This window comes from Umbelopsis ramanniana (genome assembly GCF_025399195.1).
Source record: "Umbelopsis ramanniana AG unplaced genomic scaffold K450scaffold_73, whole genome shotgun sequence".
In the NCBI taxonomy this organism is placed as follows: domain Eukaryota; kingdom Fungi; phylum Mucoromycota; class Umbelopsidomycetes; order Umbelopsidales; family Umbelopsidaceae; genus Umbelopsis; species Umbelopsis ramanniana.
In genome coordinates this window covers 24,960-41,531 of record NW_026252159.1, presented here as the reverse complement: position 1 = coordinate 41,531, position 16,572 = coordinate 24,960, and the positions used below count along the sequence as shown (strand labels likewise).

At 42.6% G+C, this 16,572-nt stretch overlaps 10 protein-coding genes across 10 annotated transcripts; 8 read left to right on the top strand and 2 right to left on the bottom strand.

The window, feature by feature from the left end:
* Position 1: 1 nt before the first annotated feature.
* K450DRAFT_258905 (uncharacterized protein) lies at positions 2 to 941 on the top strand. The gene is made up of 3 exons (XM_051591923.1): positions 2 to 250; positions 317 to 496; positions 562 to 941. Exons 1-3 carry the CDS (start codon positions 67 to 69, stop codon positions 807 to 809), a joined length of 612 nt encoding a protein of 203 aa, XP_051441009.1. The 5' UTR covers positions 2 to 66; the 3' UTR covers positions 810 to 941.
* A 347-nt stretch (positions 942 to 1,288) lies between these two features.
* K450DRAFT_258898 (uncharacterized protein) lies at positions 1,289 to 2,249 on the bottom strand. The gene has a single exon (XM_051591922.1). It carries the CDS (start codon positions 2,034 to 2,036, stop codon positions 1,401 to 1,403), a length of 636 nt encoding a protein of 211 aa, XP_051441008.1. The 5' UTR covers positions 2,037 to 2,249; the 3' UTR covers positions 1,289 to 1,400.
* Positions 2,250 to 2,867: 618 nt separating this feature from the next.
* K450DRAFT_179936 (uncharacterized protein) lies at positions 2,868 to 3,284 on the top strand (the record flags this gene model as incomplete). The annotated part of the gene is made up of 1 exon (XM_051584326.1): positions 2,868 to 3,284. A coding segment is annotated over one exon (417 nt), but the record flags the coding sequence as incomplete, so codon positions are not given.
* A 906-nt stretch (positions 3,285 to 4,190) lies between these two features.
* K450DRAFT_155154 (uncharacterized protein) lies at positions 4,191 to 4,364 on the top strand (the record flags this gene model as incomplete). The annotated part of the gene is made up of 1 exon (XM_051583966.1): positions 4,191 to 4,364. A coding segment is annotated over one exon (174 nt), but the record flags the coding sequence as incomplete, so codon positions are not given.
* Positions 4,365 to 6,698: 2,334 nt separating this feature from the next.
* K450DRAFT_258888 (uncharacterized protein) lies at positions 6,699 to 9,228 on the top strand. Its single transcript, XM_051591921.1, has 6 exons — positions 6,699 to 7,753; positions 7,825 to 8,211; positions 8,273 to 8,410; positions 8,487 to 8,743; positions 8,816 to 8,979; positions 9,048 to 9,228. Exons 1-6 carry the CDS (start codon positions 6,764 to 6,766, stop codon positions 9,137 to 9,139), a joined length of 2,028 nt encoding a protein of 675 aa, XP_051441005.1. The 5' UTR covers positions 6,699 to 6,763; the 3' UTR covers positions 9,140 to 9,228.
* K450DRAFT_258886 (uncharacterized protein) lies at positions 8,916 to 9,835 on the top strand. The gene is made up of 2 exons (XM_051591920.1): positions 8,916 to 8,979; positions 9,048 to 9,835. The coding sequence occupies exon 2, from the start codon at positions 9,317 to 9,319 to the stop codon at positions 9,545 to 9,547; it is 231 nt and encodes a 76-aa protein (XP_051441004.1). The 5' UTR covers positions 8,916 to 8,979; positions 9,048 to 9,316; the 3' UTR covers positions 9,548 to 9,835.
* A 538-nt stretch (positions 9,836 to 10,373) lies between these two features.
* On the top strand, positions 10,374 to 11,030 carry K450DRAFT_283843 (uncharacterized protein). Its single transcript, XM_051593490.1, has 2 exons — positions 10,374 to 10,436; positions 10,501 to 11,030. Exons 1-2 carry the CDS (start codon positions 10,407 to 10,409, stop codon positions 10,903 to 10,905), a joined length of 435 nt encoding a protein of 144 aa, XP_051441003.1. The 5' UTR covers positions 10,374 to 10,406; the 3' UTR covers positions 10,906 to 11,030.
* Position 11,031: 1 nt separating this feature from the next.
* On the bottom strand, positions 11,032 to 12,394 carry K450DRAFT_258881 (uncharacterized protein). The gene is made up of 6 exons (XM_051591919.1): positions 12,187 to 12,394; positions 11,886 to 12,087; positions 11,636 to 11,751; positions 11,488 to 11,568; positions 11,248 to 11,426; positions 11,032 to 11,179 (listed from the first exon to the last, which is right to left on the bottom strand). The coding sequence occupies exons 2-6, from the start codon at positions 11,992 to 11,994 to the stop codon at positions 11,080 to 11,082; spliced, it is 585 nt and encodes a 194-aa protein (XP_051441002.1). The 5' UTR covers positions 11,995 to 12,087; positions 12,187 to 12,394; the 3' UTR covers positions 11,032 to 11,079.
* A 107-nt stretch (positions 12,395 to 12,501) lies between these two features.
* K450DRAFT_258879 (uncharacterized protein) lies at positions 12,502 to 13,606 on the top strand. The gene is made up of 4 exons (XM_051591918.1): positions 12,502 to 12,559; positions 12,791 to 12,903; positions 13,144 to 13,407; positions 13,491 to 13,606. Exons 1-4 carry the CDS (start codon positions 12,544 to 12,546, stop codon positions 13,491 to 13,493), a joined length of 396 nt encoding a protein of 131 aa, XP_051441001.1. The 5' UTR covers positions 12,502 to 12,543; the 3' UTR covers positions 13,494 to 13,606.
* A 76-nt stretch (positions 13,607 to 13,682) lies between these two features.
* Positions 13,683 to 16,572, top strand: K450DRAFT_258876 (uncharacterized protein). The gene is made up of 12 exons (XM_051591917.1): positions 13,683 to 13,851; positions 13,947 to 14,143; positions 14,209 to 14,302; positions 14,373 to 14,556; positions 14,625 to 14,769; positions 14,828 to 14,927; positions 14,990 to 15,112; positions 15,188 to 15,445; positions 15,520 to 15,671; positions 15,744 to 15,894; positions 15,968 to 16,138; positions 16,213 to 16,572. Exons 1-12 carry the CDS (start codon positions 13,729 to 13,731, stop codon positions 16,423 to 16,425), a joined length of 1,911 nt encoding a protein of 636 aa, XP_051441000.1. The 5' UTR covers positions 13,683 to 13,728; the 3' UTR covers positions 16,426 to 16,572.

Genomic DNA, 16,572 nt, shown 5'->3' with positions numbered 1-16,572 from the left:
CGTCTCACCCCGTTGCATTGTTTTTTATCCTTTTTGCCAACTTCCACAACTTAATCTTCCACCATAATGTCTTCCAAGCAACTCACAAGAGAGCAACAAGAAAAGTTGTCTCATATCTCTTTTATGGGAGGTCTCAAAGGAGCCGCCTTTGGTTTGGGTCTTGGACTTATTACCACTGTGGTCGCTCAGAAGCGATCTCCCAACTTCCAAGCAATTTCAACACCTATGAAGTCAATGTTGCTGGGCTCTGGTAAGTGCTTATGGTTATCTCTTCTTGTCTCGAGTGGAAAGTAATAATGCAATTCTGTCAACATAGCATCTGTTGCTGGATATCTGTTTGGTTCGGAGCGAGATGCTACAAAGTACGAAAATGCTGAATATGGCTATTTGGACGAAGAAGAACTTATGAAATTAGCAAGAGAAGATGGTGGGGACCGACTCACTGCCAAGGACAGCATCGTTCATTACTTGAACTCCAACAGATGGAGCATTATTGGTGAGCTTCATTGACTTTTAACAATTTTGGTATGCTTTCGTACTAATGATGAAATAACCATACAGCTGGTTCTTGGCTTGTTTCGATGGCTGGCGCCCTTACGTACAGCTTCTCTAACAAGTACCTAACCACACAGCAAAAGGTGGTGCAAGCAAGAATGTACGCCCAAGCAGTCACAATTGCGGTACTTATGGCGTCAGCAGGCTTGTCCGTGTATGCTGGTGATGAGGACAAGCACGAAAAGGACGAGCCTGATGCCCAGCTTCGTGCTGTTTTGGAACTTCCTCATGCTGAAAGACCAAAGCGCCAGTAAACTAGTCCAACTTCAAACTTTCTACAGCTTATAGAGATTAGGGGTGGTCGTTTTGCTGAACATGACACCCCAAAGTACGATATCATGTATATAAAAAAAAGCAGGAAATGATAACATATGCATTACAAAACATTTTATATTTTTTACTTTTCAATGTTACAAGGACAAGTGGTATGTGACTGGAAGATCAAGTCATTGGTGGACTGTAACATCTTAAGAAAACAAAAAAGTAGAATAGCTGAATTTCTGCTAACATTCTACGCTTTATGCTGGCAATTGAAACCAAAGCACTCCTGAAGTGTATACAAGTATGCCCTTTTGATTCCGCAAGACAAGCATGATATGTTTGGCCCCGCCAGAGTAAGGTCGCTCCCCTCTCAAATGAAAGGAAACAGAGCTGCAATGACGTCTAGTCACACTCATCTAATATATACTGCAGTGCTATTGAAACACTACTCATCCCACACGAAATGAAACAAAAACTAGCTTTCGGGTTGTATGATACAAAATTTTATCAAAATAATATATACATCAGATTTGAGTGGAAGAAGGTGTGTAATTGACAAACGGGAGGAGATGGTAAGCTACAGGCTATTTTGCTTGTTCCAAAACATGATCAATTTTGTACGCAATGCCATTCATAGCATCAATAAAATTGGAATCGACTTTAGCCTTTTTGTCAAGAGTGATACCTGTGATCCAGTTGTAATGGACGGAAATGGAGCGACCGCTAGTAGCCGTTTCCAGTTTCTTTGCTTTTTCAAGGTCCTTGATGCTGTACTTTCCATGAGGAACGATGTGACAAAGCAGAAAGTTTTTGAAACCGTCTTCTGAGTATAAAGTCGCTCGGTTATCGCTGTTACTTATATATGCCTTAAAGGCTGTGTTGGTAGGAGCAAAAAGTGTGAACTTTGGTTCGGCGTAAGGATCGTTCATAAGCTGTAAGACATCATCGACTTGCATCAAAATATCAAGGAAGGTGGAGAGAGCAGGGTCTCTCGGTAAGTGATCGAACAGAGACTGAGGTGAGTCTCCTTCGCCATTTGACCGATAGTCAGGCGCATCCTCTTGGTACAATATTTTTTTGCCTTCTTGCTTGTCAGAATTCATAGCAGCTTCCATAACGCTCTTGAATGTCTTATCGTCGAAGTCGAACGGTACCAATTGTGCAAATACAGCGTTTACCAGCAAGACTAATACAGCTAAAAAGCCGATCTTAAATTGCATGGTGTAAAAAGAGTTCAGTAGTAAACGAGTCAGTTGAGCTCTGTCACTTGTCTGGACTTCTCTTCTCGCTTAAAAATGACGTCGTAGCTACTACTGTATTGAGTTTTTACACATAAATATGGCGGAAACCACTGATTGGTTTAAGGCAATTCAAGGGAGCGCAGGGATGTCCAGCACATTACATCAAGTGCAAATAATCCATTTGCTCGTAAGTAACTCTCCATTTCACTAAAAAATATAGCGACTTGTGGTGGAAGATGAGGTAATAAAAATAGATTATTCTAATCCGACAACGTGGCATGTTGGTTGTATGAAAAATTACGGAAAGACATCTGAGTGGCTACCTCGCAAGCTCAATATAATTTCAATTTAGACGTGAGCTGACCCTCGTATTGCAAAGGGATGAGTGGCAGCGCTTTGCTTTGTATCAATTTCCTTTTTTGATTGCATTCCATACAATGGTGAAATTTTATTGCGTCGAAAGGCTCCTCACTTAAATACGGCTTGCCCACTTAATATGTATATATTTTTTTGCTTCACTTTTCCTTCCACTTCATTCTACATTGCTTTGAAAAAATCAATCATAGTCCATCTAGTTCTCTAGCATCTTGTTGCATTGCATCATCATTCCCTTGTTTCCGCATTTCGCACATTTATTATTGTAGATCAATGACACTAGCCACAGTAGATACGACCTTTGATAACCTTCAATCATCACTTGCAAACCTATGCGTCACTGAGGATGCTCATACGCGACTCGCCATGATTGAGGACGTCAAAAAATTTCTCTTTGAAGCACCCTCTTCATGGGATCAAGTCGATGGTAGCATGATGATAAAACGTTGTGTACTACCTGGCACATGCGACTCAATTTCCTGCGTTCTATGGAAAGGGTTGCTATACATCACTGGAACCGACATTGTTCGGTCCTTACTCTTTAGGTTTCACGCATTTGGTCGACTTGTTACCAACATCAAGAAATTTGAAGAAGGCATCTTTAGCGATCTTCGTAACCTTAAGCCAGGAACTGACTCCTGCCTGGAATGCCCTAAATCGGATTTCTTAGATTTACTATACAAGTACAAATGTATCCGAACGCAGAAGAAACAAAAAGTATTTTGCTGGTTTTCTGTTCCACACGACAGACTGTTCTTGGATGCTCTGGAGAGGGACCTCAAACGAGAAAACATGGGAATGGAAACATCCACCATTGCTTTTGCTGAACCTTCGCTCTCTTTTACATTTAACAAAGTACAACAATTGTCAGACTCATTGCAGAAGTCTACTCAGCTTGCCGCCGCGGACACTAGAAACAACCCGTTGTCTATTTCACTAGAGGATATCAATACAACACCGGACTTGGGATTGACTGGTTCTTATGTCCAAAATGATACTAAGGTTCTTTTACAAAAAAGCTCTCAAACTACACTGGACAAGTACAGCACAAGCGAAGATGATTTATTCGAGTTCTTATCGGCCATGCAAATTGATGGCCAAAGTGATATTCCTCTTGGAAATTGGAATTCCATGGATTCACAAACTGAAAATAGTTCAATGTCTGAAGGAGAAATTTCAGTGGACTCTCTTGCTATCAATCGTGACCTAACGTACGCTCCATCCGAATATTTCTGGAAAAATAGTATCGGTGAATCTAGCGCATCAGGCTCCTTTTTGTCACACAACGCTTGTGATTTGTCTCCACTTACTGATACCAAAATCAACGACTCTCACATCTTCCATGCCAATCATGAAATGAAGGTCACCTTCGACAATTCGTATATATCTGTGCCTGACTTAGCTATTAACGGCAGTCAAGAATTCTCCAATATTATAATACCAACAACGTCCCCTCAATTGGACACCCCTAGTCTCTCAAATGCTATTGTCGGCTCCTTCCCATTGTATGATACTGCCAGTGCATACAAGCAACGACGTCGTCGAGCAACCTCAGTCAACGTTCCCATGGCATCGCAGCCAATGAGCACAGCTGGAAAAAGAGCGAGAAGACACACTAACAGTAGATCTATGAATGGTGATAATCCATTTATACCCATATTTACATTTGATGTCGATACAGCTATCAACAATAATAGTACTACGGCAGACATCCTAGCAAAGCAAGTCATTCCCAACAACGATACCAAAAGCAACACTGTTAGAGCATACAATTGTCCTTTATCTTCATGTAACAGAGCTTTCAAGCGATTAGAGCATCTCAAGCGCCATATGAGGACGCACACCTGTGAGCGCCCCTACCAGTGCCCTTCTTGCGGCAAAAGGTTCTCGCGATCTGACAATTTATCACAGCATCAAAAAACACACGAAAAGCAACGCAGTGTGAAAGTTGAAAAAGGTCGCAGAAGACAACAGAGTTCGCCTTGTCAGATTAGCGTGGCCAAGTCATCTGATAGCCTGGATCGGATGCAGTCGTTCCAAAAACTGAGCGATACCATTAATGGAGATAGCACATCCAACGCTCAAAGAAGTCGAACGGATAGTTTCGTCGTAGGCGACGTCTCAGACTATCTTTGGAACTTGCAATCCACGTTACTACCATATAACGACAAACGCTGATTGATGTATGAAGCTATCGCTAGCCGTGGCAGGAGTAGGATCAGTATATTTCATTGGTAGCACGCTTAGCTTTCCTTGCGACATTTTGTCTGCGAGAATCAGACATGAAGTATATTTTGTTTCATTCATTCTAAGTTACTATTCTTATTTTTTTTTCATATTTTGTACATCGTGAATTTTCAATAAAAAACATAGTTTTGGCGCCAAGTGTATTGCAGACGAGTGTCCGCGCAATTGCGCTGTGAAAAATCAACCCATTACAAGTCACGCGAGAGAAAGTCGGTAGGTCAACCTTTTCTTCCTACTCTTCGCATTCGTTGTCGCTTTCCACTTTATCGCTTACACAAGGGTTCGGTTTGGATTCCTTTACCTCCCTTTCACACTCCCTTTGTCAGATTCCCTGCTTTTTTTCTATATATTTTCTTTATTTTTGTTTTGACCACGTGTTCTAAGAACACAATTGCAACTACTTGCCATTTACATTTTTTTTAACCTCCAAATTATCTGTCTTACGCTGGAATCACTGCGTACGCTATTGACATTTACACGTCAGCATGTTACCTAGTCGCTCGAACACTCAATTGGACGAGCAACGGTCATCTCCTTCCGCATCTCAAAAGACTGAATCGATTCGTCAACCGACGGCTAAAATCCAGCCACAAGGCCAGGTACTGTGTTTGTCTCGGAATGATATATCATAAGTGAGAAGCAATGCGGGTGACGACAAGTATGAATCCTATTCTGTATGGGTAGCCAGCATGAAAGTGCTCATTACTAGTGCGATTCCATCTCGCCCATCCAAACAGTTTGGACCTCAGCTTTGTAGCCCCGTCTTGGCCTTGCTCATTTTTTGTGTACACAACTTCGTCATCGATTTCTGCATCCAACCTTTTATTAACCTTGATTCAAAATCCTCAATTCAATAGTTAGCTGCTCTCCTCCGAGATCGTTTAGATGACTACGACCCTTTTACGTCGAACGGGTTATCGGGCAATCGTGGCAGCTATGGATCAGATCAAATGCATATCAGATCGAATAGTGCTCCGACAACACCAGCTCAGACTGGCTCTTCAACTTTAGCGACTACTGATAATCCAATGAGCAATGAAGCAAGGTATCAGTTTGAGCTTGCTGGAAATCAAATGCCGCCTTCGTCACGATACGACCTACGAAGACCTGGGCCCAGCCAAGACTTGTCATCGCAACCTTGGTTATTGTGGCAAAACCCAACTTCTGGAGGCAATACATCTGGTATGAGTCGTGGTAAGCTTTTTGTTACTTCTTCCCTGTTCAGGAAACATGAACGGTATTTCCACTCACTAATATATCTTTTCATCCGTCATTGTAGATGACCTGAACGAAAAGCAAAGTGGACATGACTACGATGACAACTTCAATCCAATGCAAGGAAGGCTGCGATCACCCTCATCTGACACAAGCGGCGGTTCTAAAAAGGGTAGACGAATAACTGATATGTTTCAAGAGGTAGGTTGTTGTGCGAGATGTACAGTATATGTTCAGGTATCAGAGTTTTCATCATGTATGCGTTTTGATCTTGTAGGGATATCCTCAAACATCTTCTGCTCTTTTTGCTTTACCTCATGGACGTCAAAGGCAGGCAGGTAATGTCTCCAGTATGCTAGGCGGCTCTGATGACTCAGTCAACAACACGCAGTTGGATGCTGAAGTCAAAGCTTCCCAATATCGAGATAAACTTCGTTCACCATTAAACTTCGTTGAAGACAACTCTTCGTCGATGAACCGAGGCTATACTGAATCTTCGAAATCGCCAATGTCGTTTGGAAACATGCCTCCACAGCAACAGAAAGTTTATGATGAGAACAGTTTCAAGAACCAAGTACCGTCATCTAAAGTCGGTCCAATCCGGGCTTTTTCACCGCCACTCAATCAGCATGCAAGTTCCGGTCAGCAACCTCCGCGTGCCAACTCTACACCGCCAGTACATAATTTAGCCTTCAATAACTCACACGCGGAAAATTTGGAGTATATGAATGGGGATCCTACTGCACTTGCAAGGCAATTTAACGACTTGGACATGAACGTAAGCATAGCTATACTATATTTTGTGTGGGAAAAGAGTTGTATTGACCATGACCTAAACCACTCAGAATGACTATCACGGGTATCCCCATATGCAAGGTACACAACAATATCCTTCCGACTATCAACCTGCATTCCATGGTCGACAAATTCATACCACCCCTGGCAGTCCTGATACATTTAACGTACCTTCTCCCCTCTATGGTCGTCATATGCATGGCAATCCTCCTAGTCCAGGGCCATATAGTCCCAATCCACCCCAGATGCATAGTGGAAGGCAGATACATACCAATCCTGGAAGTCCAGAGTTGTACGCCGTACCACCAACATTCCGGCAGCGATATACGAATAATGGTCTTATTTCACCTGCCCCACTCTCTGCAGGCCATGAGTATACATCATTTAGTGAATTAAGCCCACCTGGTCCGAAACGCTCTGATTCGTACGATATGTACCGTGCTTGGAACTTTGAAGAGGATACATCCTTGAATCGCAATCTGAAAAATCCGGAAATGGGATATTTGGACAGTTACAAGAATAAACCGGCCGGCATGGACAGCTTTGGGCAGCAACAGCAACCACCATTTTCGCCTGGCCCTAACATGGGTCCACTTTCGAATATGAGTGGCCGGAATTACAAAGGACAGGATTATATGCCAATCAGCAGCAACCATTTTGCAAACTCCAACACCGCAGGTCCGTCTATTTCTGCGGCAGCTGCAAGTATGGGCCTAGGGAGCTCAAGTACACCGTTGACTGCACCTACCGGATATGGAGGGCCAACAAAAGTCGGAATGCAACAAGGCCCGGAAAGTAGTAAGCTTCGAACTCTTCAAGTTCAACACCAACAGCTACTGCTTCAGCAGCAACATCAGATTTTGGCTGCTCGGGACCAGCTTTATCGACAACAAGGACAGCAAGAATTTCTACCTCAACCACCTATGCAACAATCTTACTCTGCGGTTACACGCGGTAAAAGTCAGCCGATTCGTCCACCTAACCAAGCTGATATTGGATCCAGTATGAGGAGCCCGCTCTTGGAAGAGTTTAGAAATACCAAAAATAGGAAATGTGAACTAAAGGTAGGCAGTCTGGATCATTACGTGTCGTCTGACGAGAGAATATGATTAACATGGCATTGCGTTACAACCAGGATATTGCTGGACACATTGTAGAGTTTAGTGGAGATCAACACGGCTCTCGCTTTATCCAGCAGAAACTGGAAACTGCCAACAGTGAAGAAAAGCAACTTGTGTTTGAGGAAATCATTCCAAATGCACTCCAATTAATGACGGACGTGTTTGGCAATTATGTTGTACAGAAGTTCTTCGAACATGGAAACCAAATGCAAAAGTCAATCCTGGCAAAGCAGATGGAAGGCCATGTTCTCACTCTTTCTTTGCAAATGTATGGCTGTCGAGTTGTTCAAAAGGCTTTGGAGCATGTTCTCACGGAGCAACAAGCTTCCTTGGTTCGCGAATTGGACGGTACTGTATTGAAGTGTGTTAGGGATCAAAATGGCAACCACGTCATTCAAAAGGTAAAGGCGACTGAGACAGAGTGTCCTTAATAGAGAATCTGGAACTGACTTGTTTATGTAGGCAATAGAGCGTATTCCTGGACCTCATATTCAGTTCATCATTGACGCTTTCCACGGTCAAGTCTATTCTCTTGCTACTCATCCATATGGTTGCCGTGTGATACAACGAATGTTTGAACATTGCAAAGAGGAACAAACGGTAAGTACAATCACTTGAGTGGAAGCATGGGAAACCCCGATTTACTTGGACCCATTTCTCATATCTCTTCCAATAGGAGGCTCTTCTTGGCGAACTTCATAGATGTACAGCTCAGCTAGTCCAAGATCAGTATGGCAATTATGTTATTCAACATATTCTGGAGAGAGGACGACCTAGCGATAAATCTATGGTCGTGCTCAAGATACGCGGACAAGTTTTGCAGCTTAGCAAGCATAAGTTTGCCAGCAATGTTGTGGAAAAATGTGTCGATTACGGTACTAGAGAAGAGCGCCGGCTGCTTATTGAAGAAGTCTTGCAAGTCAGACCTGATGGGTGAGTGGCTTGCTTTACAGCTTGAAACGTGTTCCTTGCGCTTTCAACTAACGTATTGATATCTGTTTCCAGCACATACCCACTGGCTGCCATGATGAAAGACCAATACGCAAACTATGTTGTCCAGAAAATGTTAGACGTTGTTGAAGGCGAACAAAGAGATTTGTTAGTAAATCGCATTCGTCCTCATATTCCATCTTTGAAAAAGTATACCTATGGAAAGCACTTGATTCAAAGTAAGTGTGTGTAGAAATTATCTCAAGGCTTCCTGCGTCCCACTTACTAATGACTTCCACTTTTGCAGAGGTTGAAAATTTGATGCCTCTAGTTATCCTTACTGAAGAAACACTAGAGATGGAGGCCGCGGCTGAAAGCAACCAAAGCAGCCAAGAATGATCCGTTGTTACTTATGGCTTAGACGATACGCTTCTTTAGGAGCATACTTGCACGTCAAAAACGCTCACTAATGCTCACGCGAGTTACTTTCATCTTCCCTAACCGCATTTCTTTATCGAAAGTAGCCACCGTTCAAAAAAAAAAAAATTGTCTATTGTAGTTAGCCAACTTCTTACCATGCGAGGAAGTTTTCTTTTTGTCTTTTTTACTTATTCCCTTTCAGCTATATATTTTTGCTTTCTTCTGCAGTGCGGAGCAAACGGACACTGTGTACGGATCGATCATAACTACACATGTTCTTGCTTCCAAGGTTTTTCTTTTATTTCTTGTACAAACACCCAAGCGCAATGTAAATACTGCGATCGGGTAGCAGCCAGTTATTCCCTTTATCACTTTTGTAACAACTAGCTGCCCGTCATTTTTCATTTATAAAAATTCCCATCTGTATCACAATTAACTCTCTACATTAATCGAAAGTAAAATGAAAGATGAATGAATGGCAACTAAAGTTATTAAAGGCTAACAAGTTCTTTTTTTTCATTAGCATTGACATCCCGTACGTTGGGGCAAACTATCTGTCAGTAAAGTCGTCTGATAGTAACTTAAGTATTTTTCGGCGTTGTGAATGTGTTATTGGTGAGCGATGAAGTGGGATGGAGAGCACTTATGTAAAGGTATGTTGATATGCGACGTAAGTAAAGTGCATGGCATCTTGGAGTATCCATCCCAGTCTGTGGGGCTTAATTGAGGAATAACGTGATGTGATGAATAATATACCAAATATCGGTACGAGTGCCAATATCGGCAGGATCGCTGTTGGCGTTCCACTAGCCGAAACGTGGACTTTGGCTACTTTTTCAGTGAAAGGTGAGAACAATGTGCATAAATTTTAACTATTAACCTTCGAGACTTGAGGGATTGAATGAGAGCTTCGTATTTAAGCAAGATTTATAGAGGAAAACTTCACCAACCAGGTGAGGTGGGTTGGCTTACAGCGCATTACATGGCGCCTCATTCCAAGGAGCCGGGTTGCCTCACCAAGCAGACTGACGCCAATCATTTTCGACATGGTGATGGGATGCAAATTAAAGACTTGACCGCGAGCTTAGTAGGCATTAGTCACGTCAAAATACTGAAACTGGCCATGCTTGTGTGTGAGAGTAACGTGAAAAATAATTTGGGATATTACAGTGCGCAGATTTTGACCTCCGCCAAAATGCTCTTATAAGCGTCTTCAGCGGTCAAAAGATCTTTATCCTTCTTCGTAATGACTATTCTCAGACACGTCTTCCTTGCCGTAAGTTGAAATTCGAACCATTTGACATAAATCACTTCCATTACTAATTCTGGAAGCCATGTAGAACTCTATCGCTGAAGGAGGTTTGGCAGCACTCTTGCTCTTGGCTCCCCAAAAGGCAGTAGCTCAATTGCTAGTCACACCAGCTATCATTGAACCTTACGTTGAGAACGTTGCTAGATTGTATGGAGCTTCCTTAGCAAGTGTTGTCGTCACCAGTTTGCTTCAAGTTGGTTTACCCGATATTCTTCCCGGCAAACGTAACGTCGCTCTTGGAATGCTTGTTTACCATGGTTTGGTTGCTATTGGTGCCTTCCATTTCAGAAGCCAAGAGACTGTTGCTCGGGCTTCAACTGCATGGGGTGCCACTATCCTTCATACCGCATTTTCTTTGGCGTTTTACGCCTACTGGAACGTTACTGGCCAACAAGTCAAGCAATTTGCTAAGCAACAAAAGAAAGCTAAATAAGTCCGTGACGAGATATGTTTAGGATAGTATGGGTTTTGACTTTTATGTTGTAATAATATGTAAAAATAACAAAGATCATGTTGAAGAAGATGCCGTACTGCTCTCTTACATGGCTACGTCCTGATTGGTTTGTAGTGTACTTGTTAGAACTGATATGACTCTGATCTCGAGTCCTCATGAAAGGGAACTGACCTGTTCTTGATTAATGTGCTGTACTTGATCATCTGCATTCATTTCCGTGTCGTTGGAAGCGACACCAGCTTGAGGATCATCCCTATGGAAGGTGGTCAAAATATGCTGATGACTAATAACATGTACGTTATAGTGACGGGATGTACTTACCAGTTGATGGTATATCTAGTGACCTTTGGCTTGTCAGCGAGAATACACTTGTAGAGCTTTTCTATTTGCAATGGTGGTGGTGGTCTGTTGTTTTCCTTAGCATCTTCACAAGCTTTGCGCAAGGTTGGGTCAAGGTACTCGTTGTTCACATAGTATCCGACTCTAACAAATTCCTTGTCCTGCGTTTACGGTTAAAACAGTTGCTCACGCGGCTAGCAATGATGTTTCATCTAAACTTACCATATACGAGCAGCAAAGTAGGACGACGGTGACCTCCAAAAGATCTTGCTGTGGAAGCATTTCTACTTTGGGAGCGTCTGCCTGTTGACAATAACTTAACATTAGCCTATGTGATATTTGTAAATACAAGGAAGAGGATGGAACGTACCGAAAAGACAAATTTGTTGATGCCGACTGGAATGGGTCCGACCATAATGGAATCCAAAACCTGATCATACTCGGCGCTTTCAGCAGAACCAACGTAAATCATCTTCCACTCCAAATCTGTAGAGTAGAGCGTCAGTATGTCGAGTCAAACTGCGGTTATGCCCGAGTATTGAACGCGAAAAAATGCACATTGTGCTGTGCGAAACTGAGAGTCCAAGACCACGGAAAATGACATGAAGACCCATATTTACCATCTTTCAGTTCCGCGTTGCATTCGAATGTGATTTCAAAGTGGAAGGCATTGGTAAACAGTGTTGGATTATCCAGCACTTGGATATTAATGATATTCACCAACGACATGTTTGGCGATGAGTTGAAAGGGTAAGAATCAAGACACCGAGTCTGCACGTAATTGTTTTAAATACAAAATTTCACGCGTGCGCGTGAAGAAATCTTCCCATAAAAAATCAAAATCAATCATCATTTTTGAGTGAGTAGAAGGTCATATTATCCTAAAGACTGTTAAAATGAAAAGGTACTCAGGCAATATACTTTTTATCATTAGTGCTTCACTTCCCACAGCAGTGTCCATCAGTCAAGGCACCAGTTACGCTTTAGTGCAAGAACGGTATAATCTGCTTCGTTGTAGACTTGACCGATGCACTAGATCAACAGATTTCTGGTCGTCATAGAGCTTTAGTATTTCATACGAGATGATCTCTAAAGAGCAGAAGGAGCAGTAGGGTTGTGACAATTTCTCTTCATAGTATAACGCTCGTTGGTCAACGGAGTAACAGGCAAAATTGTTTCATTCTAACTTTTTCAAATGCGGAGATTCAAATCCGCTGAAGCCAAAACCTGCTTCCCTTTTGAACTGATGGAGCTTCCTCTTCTTCAACCGTCAAGAAAATGAAGTTCAATTCTGGTAATGATTTAACTAGGAATACATCAGCTAGTGGTCAATAGACATGGATGGATTGATCGACGATGAGATGGATCAATATTCATAAGATATGGATGCCTTTTACTACCGGAAAAAATTTCAACATTGGGGGCTCATTCACTCTCACATTTGGCACCATTTTGGCCACTAGCTGACATCTCGACTATTAAATTGACGACCAATGCTCATTCTTCCTTTTTCCTTTCTACGTAGACGTTAGCTCTTCTCGTAGCAAGAGCCGCAAGGCTCATTTCCAGGCTCCTTCCAGCATTCGCCGCAAGATCATGAGCGCTGCTCTTTCCAAGGAGCTCCGCGAGGAACACAATGTACGATGAATATTTATTTTATTGGATATCTAATTTGCGGTGTAATAATTGAGTATGGATCGACACAAATACGACAAAAAGACTCGGTCACTTCGCTTGCTTGATATATACAATTTTCTGTATATTGTACTGACAAGCGATAAGCAACACACTACCAGCAAATTGCACCAAACAGTTCCATCTGGAGATTGCTACCATAAAGATCACCCATTTGCTGACTTATTCGTTCTGTTGTTACAGGCCCGCTCCATTCCCGTCCGCAAGGATGATGAGGTTATGGTCGTTCGTGGTTCCTTCAAGGGCCGTGAGGGTAAGGTCGTCCAGGTCTACCGTAAGAAGTGGGTTATCCACATCGACCGTGTCACCCGCGAGAAGGTCAACGGTGCTTCCGTCCCCATTGGTGTCCACCCCTCCAACGTTGTTGTTACCAAGGTCAAGCTCGACAAGGATCGCAAGTCCATCCTTGAGCGCAAGAACCGCTCTTCCAAGACTGCCATGCAAGAGGTAAGAATTTGAAAAATGAAAAGTAGCAACTATGTCAATATTGCAAATCATGTGTGTTCTAACGCTTCTTTCTTTCTTTCTAGTAAATTTATGTAATTCGCTCCTGTCATTAAAATTAAGCCTTTGGCTCTGAGAAGACGCAAATGTTAATGCAATAAAAACTCGTTGTGTTTGAATATAAAGAATGTCTTCTAAAATATGATTGATGGGATTGAGCCCATTTTGTGCGTGACGTTGCTAAATTTCGCTGGAAAAATTTCGAGATCAGCGTGTTGCCCCTCCTGCAAGCTTTCTTAGTACAACAGCACAGCTGCCATCAGCATGGAGCGTAGGAAAGAAGAATTAGAAAAAAAGCGCCAGAAACTAGCAGAGCTTAGACGCGCAAGAGAAGAACGTCGAGCCGTACTGGAATCTCAAACTGCTCAACAAAATACAACTTCATCCGTAAGTCTAAACTCACCATCTCAGGAACCAATTGATTCTTAAAGATGAAACCTAGATGGTAACCCTGAATACTCCATCGCTGTAATGAATTATAGGCGAGTGGAACCGCTTCACCTGGAAATAAAGACAGAAAGGCCATCGATGATTTAGTGGCTATGGTACTTGGTGAGCGACAAGGCTCCCCCAGCCCTGGAGCTGTAGGCTCTGACAGGGGCTCTGACACAGGCTCAGAACGCGCATCGTCTCGACCAAGTTCATTACACTTAGTCCCCAGCATGACTACGCAGACTACGTAAGATTTAGCACTGCTACTACCACAGGCTTAATCATCTGTTCTTATGATTTCACTGTATTTAGCGAGCCAAAATCCAGTATTTCCAGCGTTTCAACCTCAGCACGACTCGCTGAACTGTCTGAAGCACATGCAGACATTATTGACATCCCACCAGCGGTAACGATTAATTTAAATATGGCTCTGCGGTTGGATTTCTTTGTGCTCATCATCTTTTTGTTGGCTATAGGTTCATGTACATTACAGCAAAGAAGTACAGACCGTCGAAGGCTCGTTTGATACCCCGCAACTATCGGAAGAGGAGATCCGTCGCGAGATTATGGAAGAAGTTGAAAAGAATGAACGGCAAAGACAGGCGAAGCTTGAAGACGAGAGGAAGAAATTCGAATCTACAAAGACGGAAGAGCTAAGAGGTATAATCTCACTTTGATGTCCGAAGAGCGCTAGCAACAGCAGCTACTGATACTGTTACCACGAACAGAGCTGAGTGATGAAGAACGAAAAACCATTGTTACTTCCCATACCTTTGCCAACTTTGTGGATACGTCCTCTAAGATTGTTGAGCGTGCTTTACATGAGACTTATGACTTCATGAAAGATTATACCATTGGAGCTGAAGTCACCAGGTGAGTTATAGAAAAGTATACAGATCCAAGAGAGAGGCACGACTAACACTGTTCACAGTGAGGATACATTTTCCAAACGTATCAAGTATATTTGCGAGTTCTGGGATGAAAAGTGGTCTAAAAATCGATCTGTGACTGATGTCGACTGGTCACCTAAGGTACAATATTGATGAAAGACTATATTCACTTTTATTCCCAATGTCTAATTCTTGCGTCTTAGTACCCTGAACTCATGGTGTCTTCGTATAACAAGAATCCTATGGCAGTCAACGAGCCTGATGGTATTGCATGTGTATGGAACTTGCATATGCCTGAACGTCCTGAATTTGTTTTCCATTCTCAGGTAGGGTATACTATGTTTTGCTGATATTACTGAAAACCATTTATTGACTTGAATGGCCATGACATATTCCTTTAGTCGGACGTACTAGCGGTGAAGTTCAGCTCATTTCACCCCAATTATATCATTGGTGGCACTTACTCTGGACAGATTGTGCTTTGGGATACCAGAGCAAAATCATTGCCTGTTCTCAAAACACCACTATCCGCTGGCGGACATACACATCCAATCTACTCACTGGAGATGATCGGTACCCAAAATGCTCACAATCTCATTTCTGCGAGCACGGATGGATTTGTATGCTCATGGCAGCTTGATATGCTGGCACAACCACAGGTATGAGTTTACATGATATTAGGATTTTGGAACGGTCTCGATGGGAAGAATACAGAGCTAATTTTATCGCGAAGGACTTTATTGAGCTGGTGCATCCATCACATAGTAAAACGGACGAGGTGTCCGTGACCTGCAGTGGATTCCCAGACAATGAGACCACTTCATTTTGGGTGGGAACTGAAGAAGGCAATGTCTATCAAGCAAATCGATATGACCGTGCTGGAAGGTAAATTTTCAGGATTTTATCTTTATTGGCCTAAATTGTGTCGTGCTAATGACACGCGTGTAAAATCAATAGCAAAGCAGGTATAAATCAGTATGATACCTATAAAGGCCATGCCGGTGCCATCACAGGATTGCATTTCCACCCTCTATCTGGTCCGGTTGACTTTTCTGATCTGTTTCTCACATCTTCTATTGATTGGACTGTCAAGCTATGGAGATCCAAGGTATGCTTTCTTTCATGTAATTATCGTTGGTTAACGAAGATGAAGCTTATCAAACCAATATCTCCCACTATAGTCCATCGCCAAAACTTCGACTCAACCAACAACAATTTTACCCTTGAATTCGTTCGAACAAGCTGATGACCATGTATACGACGTCAAGTGGTCTCCCACTCATCCCGCATTGTTTGGTGCAGTTGATGGCAATGGCAAGTTCGATCTATGGAACCTGAACGCTGATACAGAGGTACGGATCAATTGTTCGTTTGATTTGAATAGACGAGTACTAGCGGTACTAATGCAGGCTTGTGGTGTAAACAGGAACCCTACGTTAGCACAATGGTTGGATCCGGAAAGGCACTCAATAAGCTTGCCTGGGACAAGGACGGCAAAAGAACAGCCATTGGATCCAGCGATGGGCGAGTATACATATATGAGCTCGGCGACGTAGCACATCCCAAACCAGAGGATTGGCATTTATTACAGAAAAACATAAGCGAGATGATCTCCAACCAAGAGAACCCTAACAAATAATGAAATTGTATAATTTGAAATAATATTAAACCCCCCTTTCGGATTCCCACACGCTGTTTGTCAGCTCTGGTGCTGTTCTGGTAGCTGCAGCACAAGTCCGACTTTGAAAAAAAATTAGGCTTCAATTGAATTTCTGGCACTAAGCCT